Source organism: Tyto alba, unplaced genomic scaffold (genome assembly GCF_018691265.1).
Source record: "Tyto alba isolate M040663 unplaced genomic scaffold, T.alba_DEE_v4.0 Super-Scaffold_11, whole genome shotgun sequence".
In the NCBI taxonomy this organism is placed as follows: domain Eukaryota; kingdom Metazoa; phylum Chordata; class Aves; order Strigiformes; family Tytonidae; genus Tyto; species Tyto alba.
The window spans coordinates 9192514-9212137 of record NW_024881273.1 but is presented as its reverse complement, the minus strand read 5'-3'; the positions used below and the strand labels follow the sequence as shown (position 1 = coordinate 9212137).

Here is a 19624-nt window from a genome sequence, read left to right as displayed (position 1 = left end):
AGGGCAGCAGCAACTAAGCTGCGAACATTTGTTCTGGGCAACAACCGACAGCCAGGGTTTTTAAAGGGATGAGGGGGAGAGCCTGTTTCTTAATCAAAGGGGGCAGAACTACAAAAGTAAAAATAAAGCCAGATGCTTTGGGTCTCTTCTATTGTATAGCTTAAGTGATTTTTCTGGGTCATTACTCAATGAGAGGATTTAAAGTTATTTCATTTTGCACAACTAATTACTCTCCTTGCCTGGCAATTTTGGATTACAATGAGCAGTGCATAAGGTCATTTAGCAGACTGAGTCACAGCACATATTTCAGTCTAAACTGAATTTCATGGCAACCAGCTAGATTGTTTTTTCCTCCTCCAAACAAAATGGCAAAATCTGAGGTTTTGGAATAAATATAATGACATAGACCACAAGCAAGTAAGAGTGTTACAAAGGTAATAGAGTGGTTGTTTATAGGATCAGATCTCTAGGACAGGGAAATTCCATACGCTTTACTTCTGACCAAGCAGGTATAAGGGAAAGACATTATCTTCTTTAACGGATGCAAAGCTTGCCTTACGTCTTTCTTAATGCACCTGATTGTGTCTAGGAAATGAAAACTAAAGGTTCCCATGGACTAGTTCAATCTTAATCGTGTTACAGCAGTATCAGACCTGAAGAGAATCGGACGAATGAGGCCTTGAGACCACAGACCCTACTCAGAAGAATGAGGACTGCTATTTTATCAGAGCTTGGGGCTGTATCCTTGAGATGGCTTGTATTTTTTGAAGATCTTTTGTCGAAACTGCTGACTTCACAAGAAAGCATGAAAACTGTAACCTCTTAAAGGTAACTACAACCACTGACATATGGTCCAAGAGAAGAGAAGCACGTACTGGAGAGGCTGGTGGGCAGAAAGATTTAGGGAGTGTGATAGGACGTGTCAGGGCACAGCCCCTCCATGGACTATTTTAATAAATGATCTGTTAGCAAGAGGGAACATCTTTCACAACTGTAGCAGCCACTTTCAAAGCTCAGCTTGCTGAGCACCCAACGTGGCCGGGTAACCTCAGCCAAGGAACCTCTAGAGATCACAGGAAATGCAAGAAAAACAAACATTTCACTCACTGCAGACAGGAAGCACTACTGCAACCTAACAGTCGGGCAGCGAAACCCTCTGAATCTCCTCCAGCACCCTTCCAGCTCCCCCAGCTGCACACCTCTGGGTCCTCGGTGGCAAGCGAGAGGATCTCCCGCGAGCCTGCATGCGGCTCCACGGCAGCACACCACCAGCATGCTGTTTCTTTTTCCAACTTCTCCCAGCTGAAGAACAGAAGTCTCCCACGCTGAGGCTGAGCCAGTCTGCACCACGCGAAGGAGAGGAGTTGTCACTCAAATGCTTGACAAGCGGAGACCCTCTGCATCACTGCTGACAATGTCTCCATTTTCTCTAAGTGAGGGAGCACTTACAGACATTTGTTCTGCATATTGTGTATCGCAGTGGGAATGAGCAAGCTAGAACAGCTCTTGGTGAAATCCCACGGGGGCTGTTGGATTTTGCTATCAGAGCAGCTCTTCCCTTTCCCTAACCAAGCTCTCCTCCTCCTCCTCGTCCAACCAGACTTGAGGGGCCACAGAGCAACCAAGTCTCTGACAGCCCTTTAGCAGGGACTGAAGCAGTCCCTGGCAGGTGGATTAGCTGGACGGAGGGATCACTCTCTTTCTTCTTGTACATTTTATGAGTGTCTTCATGGTGGGTTCAGCTCCAGCCTCTACCTCCAGATTTATCGCTGATAAACGGTGTGGAATAGCCCCGTTTGGGTCAGCAGTCCTGGCTGTGTCCTCTCCCAACATCTTGCCCACCCCAGCCTACTCACTGCGGGGACAGAGCTTGAAAGAGAAGAAGCCTGGATGCTGTGCAAGCACTGCTCAGCAGCAGCCAACATGCTGGGGTGTTATCAACACTGGTTTAGCCACAAATCCAAAGCACAGCACCCCAGGGGCTGCAACAAAGCCAGTTCACTCCATCTCAGCCAGACCCAGCACATTCTTACACACAACAGGAGGTGGCTGGGGGTGTCACGTTTGCCCCAGCTGCCAAACGAAGATGCTCACACCGTTGGTACGAACTTAATGAGGTGCCTTCAGCATTAAATGCTGACTTCAAGGGGGGAAAAAAACTGATGCGAGCTCCCGTGGCACAGATCAATGGCCCCGTCGATCTCAAGGTCCCTGCTCGGAGGCCACTCCGATGAGTTAAAGCACTGTTTGGCTGCACAGAGGCAGAGCAAGGAGCCCAAAACATGGGCTTTTAATCACTCTGCATGACATAAAATTGGGGTTTGATTTGGTTTGCTCACGGGCTAATGTGGTCCCTGGAGGGAGAGCCTGGGGGATGTTTCCACATCTGCCCTGGAAGGAGTAGGGAGCTCGGCGTGCTGCAGCCGCGTGGACAGGCAGCCGTGCCTCTCTGCTGCTCTCCTTTGCAGGATTAACTCCTGCAAATCCTTAGGAACAAGGGCAGGAGGCTCCCTCGCCTCCCCCCCCCCCCAGCACACAGCCCATCTGCTGGCAGGAGGAAGGGGAACACTTCGCATTTCTACGGGCAGAGCAGCCTCCAAAAGCCCGTCCCGGCAGGGTGGGTGGCTCCAGGCAGTGAGAAGACACCAACTTCTGCCGTCCCTGGTGAGAGCTGCACGGCTTTCTCCTCCGTTTGGCTGAAGGAAGCGCTCTGCAGACACCAACCCACGTCACGGGCTGCTGGGCCGGCTGCGAGCGCGGCGTTGGGGCTGCTCCCGCCTCGGCAGAGAGCCAGCGCCTGGCCCGGCGCTTTACCAGGAGCCCGGCTGCCAGCGGCGCTGCCTCCTCCTCGAGACCATGTTTTCAATTAGGGCTCGACACGCAGATTGTGCGCTTTATTGGTGGAGGCCTCCTCCCGAGGCCTGCCGATTGATTTATGGAGTTGATTAAAATATTAAAATAATTCTGGGCGATGCTGCAAACACACCGCAATGTGCATTTTTATCATATTTGGTGCCGTTCCAATTAGCTCAAGACTCTCCTCTCCCCCTCCTCTTCTGACCTGCTTCGTTCACTAACAAATCATAGTTATCCTGGCCTTGCTTTTGTATTTATTAGAGATGATGCATATGTGTGCTCTCTGAGCAGTTCGGAAACGGGCTGGCTAGCAGTGGGGAGCCCGGCAGGCCAGAGCTGTTTCTGAGTGGAGAAGGCATCCAGAACAGTCTAGCTGGAGCTATTTATTCCGATCCTCCTTATGTCACTGGCAAAATGAGGGTAAATCAGTGGAGGAGCTGGGAATAAAATCTGTCTACCATAACCAGCAAGCTCTTTCTCTTAGCTAACAGGGGTTTCTCCAGGAGAGAGCCCTGGGTTTCCCGTGACACCTTCTTCTCTGTCCACAGAGTCGATCTCCCCTGATATCAGTAGAGCCCTGAACATCCTTGTTGTCCTTCCAAGAGCATTTTCTGGCCATCAAAGAGCTAAGTACAACACTTGTCCTCTCTGCAGTACCGACAGCCCCAAAGTTCAACCTCACTGACCCCACCAGCTACCGAAACCACCGACGGAGCCGCGCACAAACGACAAGGTCGGAGCCAGCACCCCATGCCCAAATGCTGCACGGTCAGAAATTCAATGCTAATGTTCCAGGCATTACATGCAAAGCCCCCGGGGATTCCTGGGGTCCCACGAGCACTTTGGTGCTCAGTGGGTGGTGGGGAAGGATGCCGTGGGCACGGCTCCAGGGGCGCGTGCGGGAGCCGGGTGGGGAGCGAGGGAGCCCGCCTCGGCCAGCTGCATAGCATGGACTAAAAAGGAAATTATTTTGTCAGCGAGGCACTGCTCGCCTTCAGGCTCCGTGCCAGAGCGGGACTCTGCGGTTGAACCCTGCGAAGCACTGCTGTCCCCGGCCAGAGGGAAGGTAGGGGGCTCAGAAATGGCAGATATTTCACCACTGGATCAAGCGTTGCCATCGTTCATCTTGTCTCTGGCCCCGAGACTGTGAGACAGCAGCGACGCTCACGCCGGGCTCAGACTGCAGCATCCGCTTCTCATTCCCACCCGGCATCTCCAGAGAAACCCTGCGTGTGCAGCGATGGTGCTGGGACCGTGGAGCCGCTCCGGGTCTGCTCCCCACTGACACGTGTGCCCAGGGATCGCAGGGAGCGCGCCCCAAGGATTAATAGCACCGCAAGTATGTAAGCAACACATCTCCACCACGCTTTCTCCTGCTAAACAGGGCCATTGCTATAGCAAACCTCATTTATCACTATTTAAAACCCAAACAAACGAGCACAGGGTGTTATAAATACGCTTACAAGACGAGCTGAGCTGGGAAGACAGTGGAAAAAAATGAGCAGAAAGCGCGGGAGGCGGCGGGCGGGAGCACAACTCCGTCCGCTGGCTTGCAGGGAGCGAGGCCGCTCTCGGCAGCGCCCGCGGGGCAAGGAGGCAAGTGCCTCGACAGCCTCCCTTACCATCAGCCCTGCGACAGGCCCTGTGAAACACCACAGATGTTTTTCAACGGAAAAATATCAGACCTGGGGAATATCCCCAGCTCCCTGGAGGAGAGAGATGAATTGGCAAATGGAAGGCTACAGCGATAAGGGAGTTTTTATAAACATAACCTAATTGTATTACTTCAAAGTCCTGAAGTTTATTGCCCTGTTTAATGATGTGTCTCGTTATTTATGGTGTAGCACAATGAGTCTGCTATTGATTTAATACACTTCCTTAAAGACCGTCATTGTCACAAGCAATAAAACGAAGCCATTCTGAGACGGTTCAATTATGTCACATCTCCATCACCCGACCCCGAGCACCCCCGGCGTGCGGGGGCCACCGCGGTGGGGCCGGGGGGCAGGCGGTGAAGTGGGTCACCCCGGGGAAGGAGGGAGGTTCCCTGGCTCAGGGATGCTGCCCATGGACACGTGCCACCGTCTGCTGCTGCTGCTGGGCGCTCGGTTTGGTACAAGCCTCCTGTCTGCGCCCGCTAACCGGCACGGTGATGGTGTATGCACGGGGAAGAGAGGGTGACGGATGGAATAACCAGCATTTGTGCCACTGCCCGTTCCCGCCGCCCGCCTCACCTTTCTGGTACTGGAGCCAGAGCTGCTGCTGGACCTTCTTGCTGGGGAAGTGGATGGTGCAGCTGAACTCGGAGCCGTACAGTGCCTCCGCGATGTAGTGGGAGCCAAACTGCTGGATGAAGGAGAGCAGCTCCTCCCGGCTGCTGTCCTTGTTCAGGATCTTCAGGATGTTTGCGAAGCCTGTGGGAGGGAGGCAGGGATCAGGAGGTTGGCCAGGCCGGGCTGCCAGCCGCAGCCTGTGGGGAGGGAGACCCACAGGATCCCCTGCTCAAGGCATACAAGTCCCCACATGAGTGCAAAGCGCAGTTCCTCCTCTCTTGCCTCCACAATCTACAGGATCCTTTGGAATCCACGACGCGCTCTTTACCCCAGGCTGTGGCTCTGTCACCCTTCTATGATTCCTCTCCCTAAGAGATTTCCCCAGTCATTTTGCAGGGATGTGTGCATGAACACGTGTGCACACACACACATGCACACACACACAGACACCCTCCTGCCAGCTCTGGTCTCTTTTTCAGGCTGCTGGGACATCATCAACGCTCTCCCCAGAGGACGGGCTTGGCCTTTGCTTTCGCAGTAACCATAACCAGAGATGTTCTCCTGGTGCAAGGACGACTTCATTACAGATTGCACTGCAGGCCATCCCTAGTACCCTTCACAACCGATAACTATTTTTAGGAAAGCTGGAGACAGCCCAGAGGTGCAGCTCCGTGGTGGGAAAGGGTCAGGGCACCTCTTGAGCAACGCCCTGCAGCACCTGTGCAGACAGCGGGGACTGCTGGCATGGGAGAAGGACAGGGACCCTCACTGCTCTGTGGAGATGAAACACCGTGGAGGCATTGGTGACTACACAGCACCTCAGCATCATTTAGAGCTGGCTGATACCATCGTTTTGGTCCAGTAGTGGAACTGAAAACATACTGCGAGAAAATATGTCATAACTGTCACCAAAATGAGGTTATCTGGCTGGTCGGTTGGTTGGTTTATTGAAAGAGAAGGTTGGTTTAATAAAAAAGCTAGAAGAATTCATTTCGAGCTGAACCCAAATATTTTGTTCGGCTCTAAGCAGGTTATTTTGTTCTGGGGCTGTGCAGCCTGTCTGCGCTAAATCTTTTTTTTTTTTTTTCCTCCTCCATTTAAAAACAGGTTGATTTTTAAATAAAAAATGCTGTTTTGAAATGAAAAGGCAAAACATTTCAGGTCGCAACAAAATGTTTCAGCATTTCTGAAACAAAATGTGTAGCTATAAAAACGTGGAAGTGAAATGTTTTGACGTTTGCAGGATTCTCCCGCCCACCCTTTCTTCATCTGCGACTCCCTGCTTTATATGACCTGCATTTACAAGCGCTTGGGTCGCTCTGAAACCACATTTTTTTGAGAATGTATTGTTTTTTCATACGTACGCAGCCACCCCAACATGAACCCTCGCCGCAGTGTTGCTTATTAGCTTCATCCCAGCTCTTGGTTTGTTTGACCCAGCTGCGCAAACTCCCCGCCTCAGTTTCCCCCCTGTAAAAAGGAGGAAAATCTCCCTGCCTGCCTCTGCAGCAGCGCTGGGAGCGCGAGTTACTGCCTGAGCAAAGCCTGGAGGTGGGAAACGCTGGCGAGATGCTCCGCACGACTGGGTCTCGGGGCAGACCACCACTGCCCGCCCGCCCATGTAGACACAGGTCTCCCTGCCGCTGGAAGCCCTCACCTGAAGAGAGGGTGATGGAGCTGAGCTTCACCCTGTAGAGGTTGCTCCTGACCCGCCAGTGCTGCACCATGGGGTAGCCCATCGCCTCGTCGTATTTGATGTCCCCTGCAAAAGGAAGAGCCGGTGCTCAGCCCCCGCCGACGGGGCAGCCGCGATCCGGGGGATGCTTGAACGCTCACACGGAGCACTCGCTCCACGCCACGGGGCTGGGAAACGGGACGGCAGCAGGGATGGTGACCTCCCCCCCGCGGTCACGCCGTGGGGTCCCCGGGCTGCTGGCAGGACCAGCGCTGTGGTGGCTGCGGCTGCCTGGAGCTCGTGGGGACGGAGATGCTGCCTCGCCCGTGCCAGGGCGGCCGCGCACAGCCCGTACGCTGTTTCTGCCCTGGGGACGCAGGAGGGATGCCACAAAGGACCCCGAGCTGCCGGGGGTGCTGATGCACCTTGGGGGACCGTGCTGGTGGACCAGCCGGGGTGGGAGAAGGGGGTCTTGCTCCTGCGCTCAGGAGCCTGGGGGGCAGCTCGTACCGGTGAGAAGCTGGAGGTCGGGAAGGGGCTCCGAGAGAACGCCGCGGCACTGCTCCTCCACGGGCAGTGGGATCACCATGAGGCCGTCGGCCAGCTGGGGAAAGTCCTTGATGAAGTTGTTCTCCCTGCAGAGAGAAAAAGACGACTGCAAAGCAACGATGCAGGCCACGGCCGGGCAGGGGGGCTGAGCCGCTCCGGCGGCACGGGGACGGACGGCTCCGGAGGGCGAGGGACATCTCCGGTGAGACAGAGACCTAACAGGGGGTGGGGTCTGCAGCCCCCGCCGCCAGCCGCCCCCCCGGCTGCGCAGCACTCCGAGGTGATGCTTAATGAGCTCTCCAGGGACCGTGGCTCCATGAGCTCTCCGTTAACACGGGACCTGCTCTCAGCCTGGGGACCCAGCCACTGGTTTTGGCCCAGATTTTCAAAGTATGCCCCTGGAGAGGGGTCAGACAGCAGCGAGGAGAGAGGAACGGCTGCTACCCCCCAAAACTGACCTTTTCTACCACCTGCAACATCTTCCCAGCACGCGACTGTGACCAAGCACCAGACCAAGCCTTACTGGGGCTCTCCACCCCAGACAACATCATCACCCCCGTGGCTTTGCTCCTCATGACTAGCTCTCCAAAAGGAGGAAAAGGTACATTTATAGACAGACACCAAAAAAAAACCCAGTGCGTGCAGCTCACAGTGCAATTTTACCACACATGCGGGATCTTTTCTAACCTTGGCAGGTATAACATTGTATAATAGGCCCCTAATGAATTGTTTCTAGAACAACGATACCAGGGAAATTATTTGAAATGGTGAACAGACAGTTCTCCAGGAGACAAGCCTCCCCTGGCAAGTGAAATGCCTCACGCCTGCGCAAAGGAAACGGGAGGGGGGATTTTAAATATTGATCTTAGAGCCAAAATATAGGCCACGAGGCTCTGCGTCCTCCGGGTGCAGAGACAAAAGGGCAGCAGAGCAGAAAAAAGGGAGGTTCCTGCAAAATCAGGTCAGCCCCAGGAGCTGGGGGGAGGCTCAGGCTGGCACCGCCTGCCCCAGCTGCATTTTTCTGAATAGATTTCCCTTTAAACAGCGGCTGGTTTCACTCCCCTTCCCTGGTTTTACCCTCTACAGCCCATCCCTGGGGGGAATCCTCCATCATCCCATGATTGTCTCACAAGTGGGGACACCGTGGCCACCTCCAAGGGTCCCTCTGCGGTGAGATGCCGAGCTGGTGGAGCACTTCCCCACGGCCCTCCCGCTGCTCCAGGGCCAGGATATGGCTGGTGTAACCTGCACCAGCGGTGAGCAGGAGGCTGTAGCCCCGTTCAACCAGCCCGGGGATGGTCCTGGCCCCGAGACAGGTGAGGAATAGTGGGATGAGCTGCTGCAAGTGGGGACACACGAGTGGGGCCGAGTACGGCTGCGCAGGCAGCCCTGCCACCAGGCAGCAGCCTGCCGTCACGCTGCACCCCTGTCTCAAAGCCGACGGCACCTGATTGTGCCTCAGGAGCTTCCCTTTAGGCACTGCTGGAGAAAAAGTGGTTTATATGTCTGAGGGAAAAAGCCTCCCGCTCACACATGTGCTCACAAATCTCCTATTGATCACGCTGGGCGCGGGATCCCCGTGGCGGAGCGGTGCTTTGCTGTTCTGAGCCTTTTGCTGTCTTAGTGATGCAAAGGGGGAACTGCAATTACTGCCGGAGCCGGGAGCGGTGTGGGTGGTGGGAAGCAGGGGCTGCAAAATTAGGCTAGTCGGTAGGGAACACGGGAAGGAGCGTGTCGGTGTCTCTGCTGCTCTGCCTCAGCAGAAAAGTGGGAAAAGCATCAGCGCTACCAAATCCCAAAGCCCTGGAGAGGCGTGATGCTGCACTGGGAAAGCTGAGCCCGCCTGTCACCCCGGAGCATGGGGACCATCCCCTCCTTGACGGGTCAGCCCCTCATCCTGCACCCGGGGGGTGAGCACAGGGGACAGGCGGGTCACTCCGGAGCCCTGCCCAGCCCCGCGTCCCACCTCCGAGAGGGCCAGGAGGGGCTGCCCTGGAGGACAACGACACTGGCTGGTGGCACCTTCCCAAGCCCTCTCCCACCACCTCGTGGGAGGGGACGGGCCTGGCAGGGCCAGGAGAGCTCTGTCATGGGGGACAGAAACACGTGGCTCGGCAGACACCAGAAGACTCTGTTAACCCAGCGCCCTGCACCTGAGCATGGGGCGGAGAAGACACAAGGAAGCAGCCACCCCTCCTCCCCCCACGCAAACCCACCCGGACCATCTCACCAACACCCACCCACGCCACGAGCCCACGGACCAGCACGGGAGAGCCCCCGGGGGCTGGTGGCCCATGCATGGGCAGCTAAGGAGGGAGAAGCTGGAGGAGAAGCACACCGGTGGTGCGAGGGGAACCTGCACGCTGCGGCTGCTGCTCGGAGCTGACGCCTCTCTGAAAAGGTATTTACTGAGAAGCCGCGCTCTGCGGAGCCGCTGGCTGCAATGCCATTCGCTTTCACTGCTCCACAGTCGAAAGGTCGAGGGGAAACAAGGGGCGAGAGCGAGTGGAGGCGTGGGCGTCCACCCCGGCGGGTGCCCACAACGTGCTCCCGTAACGGGAGGGAGCAGCGGCACAAGGCAAGACTCCAGGAGCGCTTCCATGATGCGTTTTTGCTACCGAACTCTTCCTGCACCTCCTCCCTCCCCACCTCCAGCCACCTCCCCGCCACCCCAAAGCGGGGATGAGCCGAAGCTGCGCGGGGGGGAAGCCCCCGCTGGGTGCAGGGCCCGGGCAGGGCGCAGCCCCCCTGCAGAGTCGAGCCCTCGCTGCGCGCGCGGGCGCACGAAGGCAAACGGGGAGGGAAAGACGATGGGAACCCCCAAATCTAATCGTGCCAGGTGGGTGCTGCCCGTGGGGCCGGCGCGGAGGGCAGCGTGCCACGGAGCCGCAGCTGGCAGAGGGCTGCTGCTCCTCTTCCATGGCGCCTTATTAATAACCCTGCGGCTCGCAGCCCTGCTCGCCGTTGAGGCACAAAAAAACAGAGTTTCTGCCAGGCTTTTGTGCTCTCTGGAAGCTCTGATCAAAGCCGCTGGGCTCTGTGCGAGGGGCAGGGACACAGACGGGGGGAGGGATGTTACATCCCTGTGCATGTGCTGCCACACGTGTCTCCTCCACCCGGGGCACGGCTGAGCCACCGGCACCTCCCCACGGGCCCACACGTGGGGGCCCAAGCTGTTTCCAAGAGGCAGGGAGATGCCTTCCTGACCTCGGGGCTCCTACCAGCCATGGAGCCAGGTTGATTCCAATGGGAACAGCACCTGCTAGCCCCACAGCATCCTCTTCCATCCCTTGTTCTGTCCCACAGCATCTCCCCAGCCCTCGTGGAGCAGATGCCTGCTACTCGCAGGAGCAGCGAGCATCCTCTCTCTCCAGCACAATGCACACTGAATGCACTCGTCGACTCGCAGAGCTCTCCTGGTAGGGATCTGAACGTCTCTCGGGGCATTCTGCAGATACTGAGTCATTATACAAGGAAATGCTGTTTCTCCTTTGCAGCCCTGGTCCCCCAGTAGCATCTGACTCAGAGTACGTCCCTGCCTTGGGAGGGAGCTGACTTCCAGATAAACGAGTCTTGATGCTGGGAAAGGTCAAACAGCCAAAGGCTTTACTGAGCTCTCATACTGGCAGGGTGGGCTAAGGGGGGAAAGGCAGTCGCCTGGATTAAACTGAGTTGAAAATCCTGGCTTTGATGGACCCCTCATGTAACCTTGGACAAGTCATAAAATGCACCCGTTGCCTCGGGTGACATAATTAACAGACAGCAGCTTCCTCCGTCTTGGGGTGCTGGTGGGGTAAAGGCAATTAGAGGCTGCTCAGGCACCAGGAGGGCTCAGCCAGCCAGAGCCCGCTGTGCCGATGTTCTCCTGTCTTTGTGAAACTAGATACACAAACCAGATATGTTTGCGGGGAATTTGACCTTAAATAATACACCCAAGGTCATGCAATACAGCCATGGCGTGGTGCAGCGTAGGGCCGCATCGCTGCGCTCCGCAGTGCTGGTATCCCCTCACGCAGCCGACGGAAGCCTCCAAAAGGACGACATCCCTGGGTGAAAGGGGGGTTTAGGGGGAGCAGGAGAGCCTGATGCAGGTGCTGGGGAGCAGCCGGAGGGCTGTGGTCCTCCTGGATGGGACGACAGCCACCAGGTCCTGGTCCATAGCACGGCTCTGCTGAGCCCTGGGGCACCTCGTCCCCTTGCAGAGGTGTTGAAAGCCAAGCTCGCAGGGGGGATTTTGGCCCGCAGTAGTGAAAGCTCAGCTGGTGACTCACATTCCTTTCACTTTCCTGTTATCAACGTCGTTGGGTGAAGGAGCAGCTTCTCCTCCTTGGCTCAGCCAGCTGTGGCATCCTCCCTTCGCACTTTGCTCCGGAAGGACACGGCCTCGGGGCCAGACTCTGCCCCTTTTGGAGACCCTCCTCACTCCTGTACAACTCCCACCACAAATCCAAGCACCAGCTGGCACAGGACTCCCTGCCTCCATCCGCCACTGACAGCAGATGCACACCCTGCATCGCAGCAACCGGGCAAATATATTCATGAAGGGGTAATAAAAAAAAAGTATAAAATGACCCCACAAGTGATTAGCTGATGCCCTGAAGTGTGAGATTTAATTACCCTTATCTGAGCTGGCACAGCTACAAATGTTAATCACATTATCATCCAGTGTGCTTATGTTCAGCAAAGTGTCTATGCAAGGACTGCGCTTTCTGCTACGCAAGTCTGAGAGGACGCCTTCTCTGGCAAAAAGAATTTACTAATCTTACTTCTTTCTATCCCGCAATGGCTTGGGGAGAACACGATGGATTTGAAGCTATTCAGTCCCAGCTTCTGACCCAACCTTCCTTCTGAGAAGCTTTCCTGCTGGGGTGGCTGTAAGCTCACAGGAGCCCAGCCTGCATCTGACACAGGGACATTCAGAAATAGCTTCTTTTTAGCTTGTCGTCACCAAAAAAAATTGATCTACAGTCCCTGGGAGACAGAAAAGAGGGTGTCCTGTTTCCACAGCCACTTTGGAGAAGGTAATCACACCGTAAATCTCCCCCCACGTGTCTCCATGACCTCAGGCACTGGTGAATTATAAAGGCTTAATGCAAACCCTCTAAAGCAGCAGTTACTTACTCCAAATTTACTGGTCATTAATTTTACTGAGGCCCCACTCCTGTATAATGAGCCAGGATAAAGAAGGAGAGACCGGTCAGGTCTTGCCAGGCCCTGGAGCCCCCTCCAGCTCCCCAACTTTCAGCCCTAAGCACTGTTTTGCAACGATGTGTGGCCAGATGGGGGTGCAGGGAGAGAGGAGAGCACTAACCCAGAGCTTCCCATGCCCCCCGAATCTCACCAGTGTGGCCACAGCCACCGCCCCCATCCCTCCATCGGCCCCGATGCTGCTGCTAAGACCTGTCCCCACGCTGCCCGTTCCTCCCCGCCTCGTCCCCACTTCAGCGCCAGCAATAAACAGCCTGACAATATTCAGCAGCTGCCTTACCCCCTCGGTTCAAGGAGAATTAGCATTTAAATTGAGGTGTTTCGGGGAGGTAAATCATGCCAGCGCTGGGGCTGCGGTGCCTGCGGGCACGCACGGTGCTCCTCGGTGCCGGCACGATGTGCTACAAGCACAGTGCTCAGCACCATCCCCTCCACGTGCCCTCCGACTGAGCCCCCAAACCCTCCGTGGGGCTGGGACAGACCAGGACCCCCGTCCCGCACCCCTGCTCCCTGTCTCCCGTGGGGCTGGGGCTGCGCGGCGGCGAAGTCTCCTGCTCTGTCACGGGGAGGTGTTGAAATGGGCTCAGCCAGTGCCGGCGAAACGCCGGGGGCTCCGTCTCAGTGGCTCTTTCATCCCGGCACTGGAATATTAATCGCAGCGCCGTGCCGATACGGCTGCGAGAGGCCCTCAGCGGCACTGCCGGGGCTCCTCTTCCCTCCTCACACCCGATTTGGGGACACTGAAGGATGGGAGGGGACAGCGAGAGCCACAGGACCTGGAAAAGGGTGGTGGCTGTCACCAGGAACCGTGGCTGGGAGCTGGAGCTGCAAGCCCCACTAGTGCCTGTGCCACCGGGCAGGTGGTGTCGTGCAGGGACCCCAGCCGTGGCACGATGATGGTGACAGCCAGCAAATGCCATCCGGACATGGGACTTTAAGACCTGGGACAGCCAGACGGAAGGATGTGAGCGGTGGGAGCAGTGCTGCTCCCCGGGAGCTAGCAGAGGCAGGGAAGGGGACTCCTTCCCGATCAATAGTTTATTCACTGTAAAACAGGAATTCAGTTCATCCAAAGCTATTCCTCAACCGCGCTTGAACCTGTTGCAGAACCTCCTGTGCAGAGATTTTTTTTTAATTTTTTTTTTTTCGGCTGTTGTTTGTTTTAAGTACAAAATAGATGGAGGAAGATGCATAGTTGCCACCACCGCGCTGCCACCACCCCCGCGCCTCCCGGGGGGGGTCCTGTGCCTCCCCGGTAGCTAAAGGCAAGCCTCGACAGAGACTGCGACTGCCTTCCCATTCTCCGTTAGCGCACTGGAACGTCAGGCTCATTTCACAGTAATCCAGAGCATGCCGCTGCTGGTGTTTTACTTCAGCTGCTGAACCAAGAACTCGGCTCTCCGCATCGCTCGTGCCCGAGCCCGGCCACCAGCAGGACCCTCCCTCCGGCACCCCTGGGGCCACGCGCCCATGCCCATCAGCATCGTGCTCCGACAACGCTGGACCATTCCAACTTGATTTTCCTACAGGTCATCTCCAAACATCCCCCAAACGCTAAAACCCTCCTCTGGTCCCCACAGCTCCGGTGACACCACTGAGAACTCAGGGAAACCCTGCCAGCGGTGCCCATCACCGTGGCACTGATGATGAACATCACGTTCACCATCGTGGAAGAAAAAGCGCATCCTCTCCTGAAGCCATTTCTAAAGGAAACGCACAGGAATCTTCTTTGAGGTGGGGAGATGGAGAAGCTGTGAGCAATGGGATCTCCCTCCCGCACCCCGGTGAGCCCCGGAGCAGGCAGATGGTGGGGGGCCGTGCTGCTGGAGGAGGTCCACCACCGGCACGTGGCTCTGGCCCCCCCAAAGCGACGCAGCTCGGGTGGAGTGCTCGAGGCCACGCGGAGGGACCCCGAGAGGCTCCCCAGCCTCTCCCAGCTGCTGGCTCTCACGCTGCCAGGTCCCAGTGACACCTTCAGGGCCCATTTATCACCTTTTATTATCCCCCCCCACCCCACTCCCCATTATACAGCTATTTATTTATTCCAGTAAAGCACGTCTCCTGTGGGTGAAATCCTGCGGTAGGCTGTGGATCTTTCTTCCTCCGGAGTGTCTGTTGGGAACAGGCTGAAACGGAGCGCCGAGTAAAAACAAATTTGGAAAGTTACGGTTCCCACAGCAACGCCTGGCGCCTGTGCAGCAGGCAGCACGCAGGCACGCAAAGCTGGATTTATGCCTTAATTACAGAGTCAGGGCTGCAAGAGGAATCCCATGCAAAGCTCTAGTTTTCAGCCCCTTACAGAACTTTGCAAATATATGGATTATTCCCTTTGGGATTGAAATTTCCTATGCTTAACCTAATCTTAAACGTGATTTTCTGCAAGAAGTTTTAAGAAAAGTCAAAAAATCCCCATGTTTGAGTGAGAGAGAGAGAAGGAAAAACAAAAAGCAGACATGCCCATGGCTGGAGGAAGGGAAAAAAGTGGCAACCTGTGTCTTGTTTGCCTGTAACTCTGGCACAAGTTGCTCCTGGAAGCCCACACTGGCAGAGAGTGACTCTCCGGGGAGGGCAGCGCGTATGAGCTGGGAGACACGACTTGGGGCAGAAGCTGCCATCATTCACACTCGAACATGGGTAAGATCCTCTAGCTGTGTCAGGACCAGAGCCCGAAATGGTCCACCAAGTCTCTTCTTTCTGATGGAGCAGGTTCCAAGATCTTTGTATTTACTGCTGGAGACCTCTGCGTTTGATGGACTGCTTGTGTGGAGAAGCAGCAAGGGAGCTGATGAAATACAACCCGGCGTACATCCGACCCAACACTTTGCATCTTGAAGTTGCTATCTCCTCACTACCGGCCTGCTCGAGTCATGTCACCTAAATGCATCACGTCAATTAGGTGCATCATCACCCAGAATGAGCCCTCGCACACACACCTCTCTGCTCCTCTCCTCCTTCTGCAGGGGCAAAGCAAAGAAGCCAGTAGCCAAAACCTCTGTCCCCACATGGCTCTGCGTTGTTTGGCTGATCTCAGCAGTGAGCTGGGCAGTGCCTCCACCACTGCCCACATCTGGTTGGGTTTTGGCCTCAGCAGCCTTGTCTCGAGCCTGCAGGGCCAGGAGGACATGTCTGAGCCGTGTGCCATCCCTCCTTAACTGGAAGGTCTGGGAAATGCCCAACAGCTGATGAGAAATCTGTTTGCAAGGGGCTGGCGCTGCTTAGTGTTTTCCAGGAGGATCCGTGTCTTGTTCCACGTATCTGCTCTTCAAGGTGTCTCCCTCCATTAGCTTCGCCATCGCTGACAGCCGGAGGGTCTCACCTTGTCGGCTTCCATGAGCTCAGCAGCTTTCAGCTTTTTAACGATTCGGATGAAGAAGACAGACAGACCTCCTGCAGCATCTCACGGAGCTTCTGCCCACCGGGCTGCAGCCACTGTGAGATGATCTGGGGACGGCTTCTCTATGTGGATGGTTTTTCTATGCCTGAGTGACCCAGAGCCGGGCTGGACACCTCCTCTGAATGATTATTTCAGTGATGAGCTGAGCCAAGGCTGCGGGTCCTCTTGCGCAGGTTCTTTGGGTGCTGTTTGCAATCATTTCCCGAGCATTGCTCAAGCAGCTCCCTGCCTGGCGCTTTCATTATTATTATTTCTAACGAGGCAACAAATGCAAAACTCCCACTGACTTCACAGGAGCCAGGACTGCACACTGGGACTTCCCAAGGAACTGGTTTGAGGCTGGTGCCTGACTTGCATCCAGTTCCTGGGGAATATGGGCACGGCGGTGTGAAGCTGGTGGCCTCTCCGCACACCAGCAGCCCCTCGGACCAGCAGCTCTTGCAGGGAAACCCACACCCCATCTGCAACGCCCTGCGAAGCGCAAGCGCTGCCTTTTAAATAATATTTGACTTTCCAATGTAAATGCAGACCCAGGTCTCTGCTCAGCACACACACCCATTCTCTTTAACAATCTGGGATCTCAGGCATTTTTTTTTTTTCTCTCCTAAGCTTCATTGTTAACCTTTAAGATAGAGATAAGGTGCAAGAGTTTGGAAAGGAATCAGGAGGGACCTTGGAAATGAGCCAGGAGCAGTGTTAATACTGGGCTGCACATCATATCTCTTCGGTTCTTCTTTCCCCCAGGGTGATTCGGACTGCTCTTGACTACCACCATGGTATTACAAACTCTAATGAGGTTTGGAAAATAAGAAACCCACTGCGGCGTGGGAGAAACTAATAGAAATTGTTTTGTCTTCTCTCTATTAGTCATTAGAAGCAGAGGAAAAACAGCCACAGGCAGTGGCAGGGCTGCAATATCACCACACATTTCATATGCTGGCACTCCGACAAAGTCATTTCAACGCAGTTAATGCTCCCGCTTCCCCTCCGCGCAGGGCCTGCCGTACACCAGCACGGGCTTCAGCTGCACCAGTGTCCCTGTGCCAGGAGGGACCGAGCCCGGGGGGAGCCCAGCGCCTGCCCAAGGTGCCCGTGCAGGATGCAGGGCCAGCTCGTGGCTCTGCCCCCCAGCAAACCTGCCAGCGTGGACCATCGCAGGCGCTCCGCAGAGCTGCTGTGCAGAGCCCCGTGTCCCCAGGGGCCGGGGACGGGCAGGGAAGGCGCAGGCAGTGCCCGGGCAGGGCAGAGCTCGGGGGCTCATCCAGAAGCAGCAGCTCCCCGGCGCTGTCAGGCAGCCAGAGCATATGGTGAATTAGCTGGGATTTGCGACCGCATCTGCAAAGTCGTGTTTCTGTGTGCGAAGTTAATTAAAGGAAGCCACGAAACGATGCGTGCGGCGAGCCGGGGCAGGGTGACGGCACCTGCAGCGATCTCACCCCTTGCCATCCTCCCAGGGAAAGGCGGGTGCTGAGTGCCAAGCCCCGCTCCGGGGCTCAGCGAGGTGCCTTGGAGCACCTTCCACTTTGCGTCCCTCCTCCCAGCTCCGCGGGCCATCGCACCCGGGCGGCGCGGCTGCCTGATGACAAGCGGCAGCGCCATCACGCCTTCCAGATGTTGGGCTGCTGCCCGTGGGTATGGGCACAGCTGGCGAGTGGCACCGTCCCCCGAAAAGCCGGGGCGCAGGAACAGCTCCTTCAGCCCCTGCTGAAGCACAAACACCCCCGAGCTTTCATCTCAAGAAAATGGTTATTGAAGGCAACAGCCCGCGGGAGCCTCCTCCGTACCTGGCTGCGATGTGGGGAGGGTGAGAGCACGAGAGCAAGGGAGCCTGGCGGGGGACGGGGATGAGGGCGAGTGATGCTGGGTCGGTCCCCACCGCCTGCCCCTGCATTCCCCTGCACTGAGCCACGGCTGAGCATCTGAGTCAGGTCACATTGCCCAGGACCCGGGCACAGTGGAAGATTGAGGAGATGTCCTGGGTTATCCCACGTGCCCTCGGGATAGGATGCAGCAGGGGACGAGAGGGCTCCCAGCATAGCCTGTCCACCACCATTAGTGGACAGTGGGTTTCACTAATGGGGCCCAAGCCCAAACCCGGCACTTGCCTTCACATTTACGCAGTCACGAGTTACACTGCAACACGCAGAAGGGCAAATCCTCCATCTCTGGAGAGATCACTCGGGATGGGAAAGAGCAAGACAAGATTTTCTGCTGCACTGAGGACTGCATCCAAGCCCTGCTGCTAACTCGGAAGCAGGTATGGCTCGACAGCTGGCATAGCTGCGGAGTGCTCAGATATCCCCATGCTGGTGCCTGCTCGTGACTGCATTGCCTGGAGCAAGGATTCGCATTGCTAAGTCAATGTCAAGCTGATTTAGTCCTTGGATGGGGAATCTCCCTCAACCAGCGCTGGCACTAGTGAGGAAGAGCAGTGACGGGCTGGCAAGTGTCAGCCTTGTCCCCAGAGGTGCCGCTGAAGCATGCTAATGGTGACCACCAAAGTGCTCACAGCATGATGGAAAAACCCTACTATCACAGCTTAAAGTCAGGTGATTACAATTTACTGTTTCAAACCTTTCTGTCTCACTCTCTTCTTTCTTTTCAGCTGAACATAACCCCTGTTTTCATGTGTCCTGAGGGGGTGCAAAGCCCCCATGCGCCAGGGGTGGCTGCACCCTACATGGGATGAGGAAAGAAGGAGAAGCAATTCCTCCCTGCAAGCCTGTGCACCACTGCAAGGCTATGAAGCCAGTAAGGACCCCCTGGGATGAACAGTACTCTATAAATCTGAGCTGTTATTATTCTAAAACCAATCTCCACCGCATCTCTTAATAATGCACATTAACTACGCCATAACGCCAGCTATAATTAGTATCATAAAAGTCAGAGATAGGAAAGGCTAGCAGGTCAGTGAGTCCATCCCACGGACTGCTCCCCACAGCACGGGGGAAGGGGGAAACCTCTTGGGTGCCCTGGGAGCTCGGAAAAGTGAAGGCAGGCTGGGGAGTGCCGGGCACCATGAAGGGAGCGGGGACAAGGAGGGGATGGCACACGAATCACCATGCCTCTGCCAAATTCAGGAGGGGAGCAGAGCCCCGCTCTCACTCTGGAAGTGCCCGGTGCCAACGTCCAGTCCCTCCTCTCTTGAGGAGGTCCATGTACCTTCTCTCAAACCTTTATCCTCTCCTCACGCTCAGGACTCGAGACAAAGGTGTCACCATCAGCTTTTCACAGAGAGGACATTGAAGACCTCACTGAGCCCCTCAAACAGCTGCGTGGGGGGACGTGGGTGTCCCCTGAGAGCTGATGACAGCACGGGAGGCTCCTTGCAGGAGGAGCCCGTGTCACAGACCAGCTCCCCAAGGGATGAGCATCCCCTGGACCCTTCACCTCCCGTCCCACAAGAAGCTCCCAGCCCCAGGGCTAGGAGACACAACGTTCCCATATGCACACGCAACACGTCTTGCCCAGCAGCGTTCCCAGACTGGGATCCCACTGCCTGCTCCCATCCTGCCCAGGGATCAGCACTCCTCCTCACTGCTTGACCAACCCAGCTAACACGCAGAGCCCAAGCCCCCCGTGCCCGCTGCCTTCCTCCACCCCCTGCTCCTGGAAAGCCCCTCATCCTCCTCTCCTCCACGGTGTGCCCCCACAGCCCCGGCACTTCTC

At 56.1% G+C, this 19624-nt stretch overlaps 1 protein-coding gene across 6 annotated transcripts in view; it reads right to left on the bottom strand.

Moving 5' to 3' along the window:
* ASTN2 (astrotactin 2) overlaps positions 1 to 19624 on the bottom strand; it is a 360791-nt gene that overhangs the window by 124284 nt on the left and 216883 nt on the right. For all 6 annotated transcript variants that reach the window (XM_033011918.2, XM_042786505.1, XM_042786506.1 and 3 more), the window contains 3 exons: positions 7315 to 7439; positions 6787 to 6891; positions 5091 to 5270 (listed from right to left, as the gene is read on the bottom strand). In XM_033011918.2, the coding sequence (XP_032867809.2) occupies positions 5091 to 5270; positions 6787 to 6891; positions 7315 to 7439 (410 nt within the window). The remainder of the gene's footprint in view (positions 1 to 5090; positions 5271 to 6786; positions 6892 to 7314; positions 7440 to 19624) is intronic.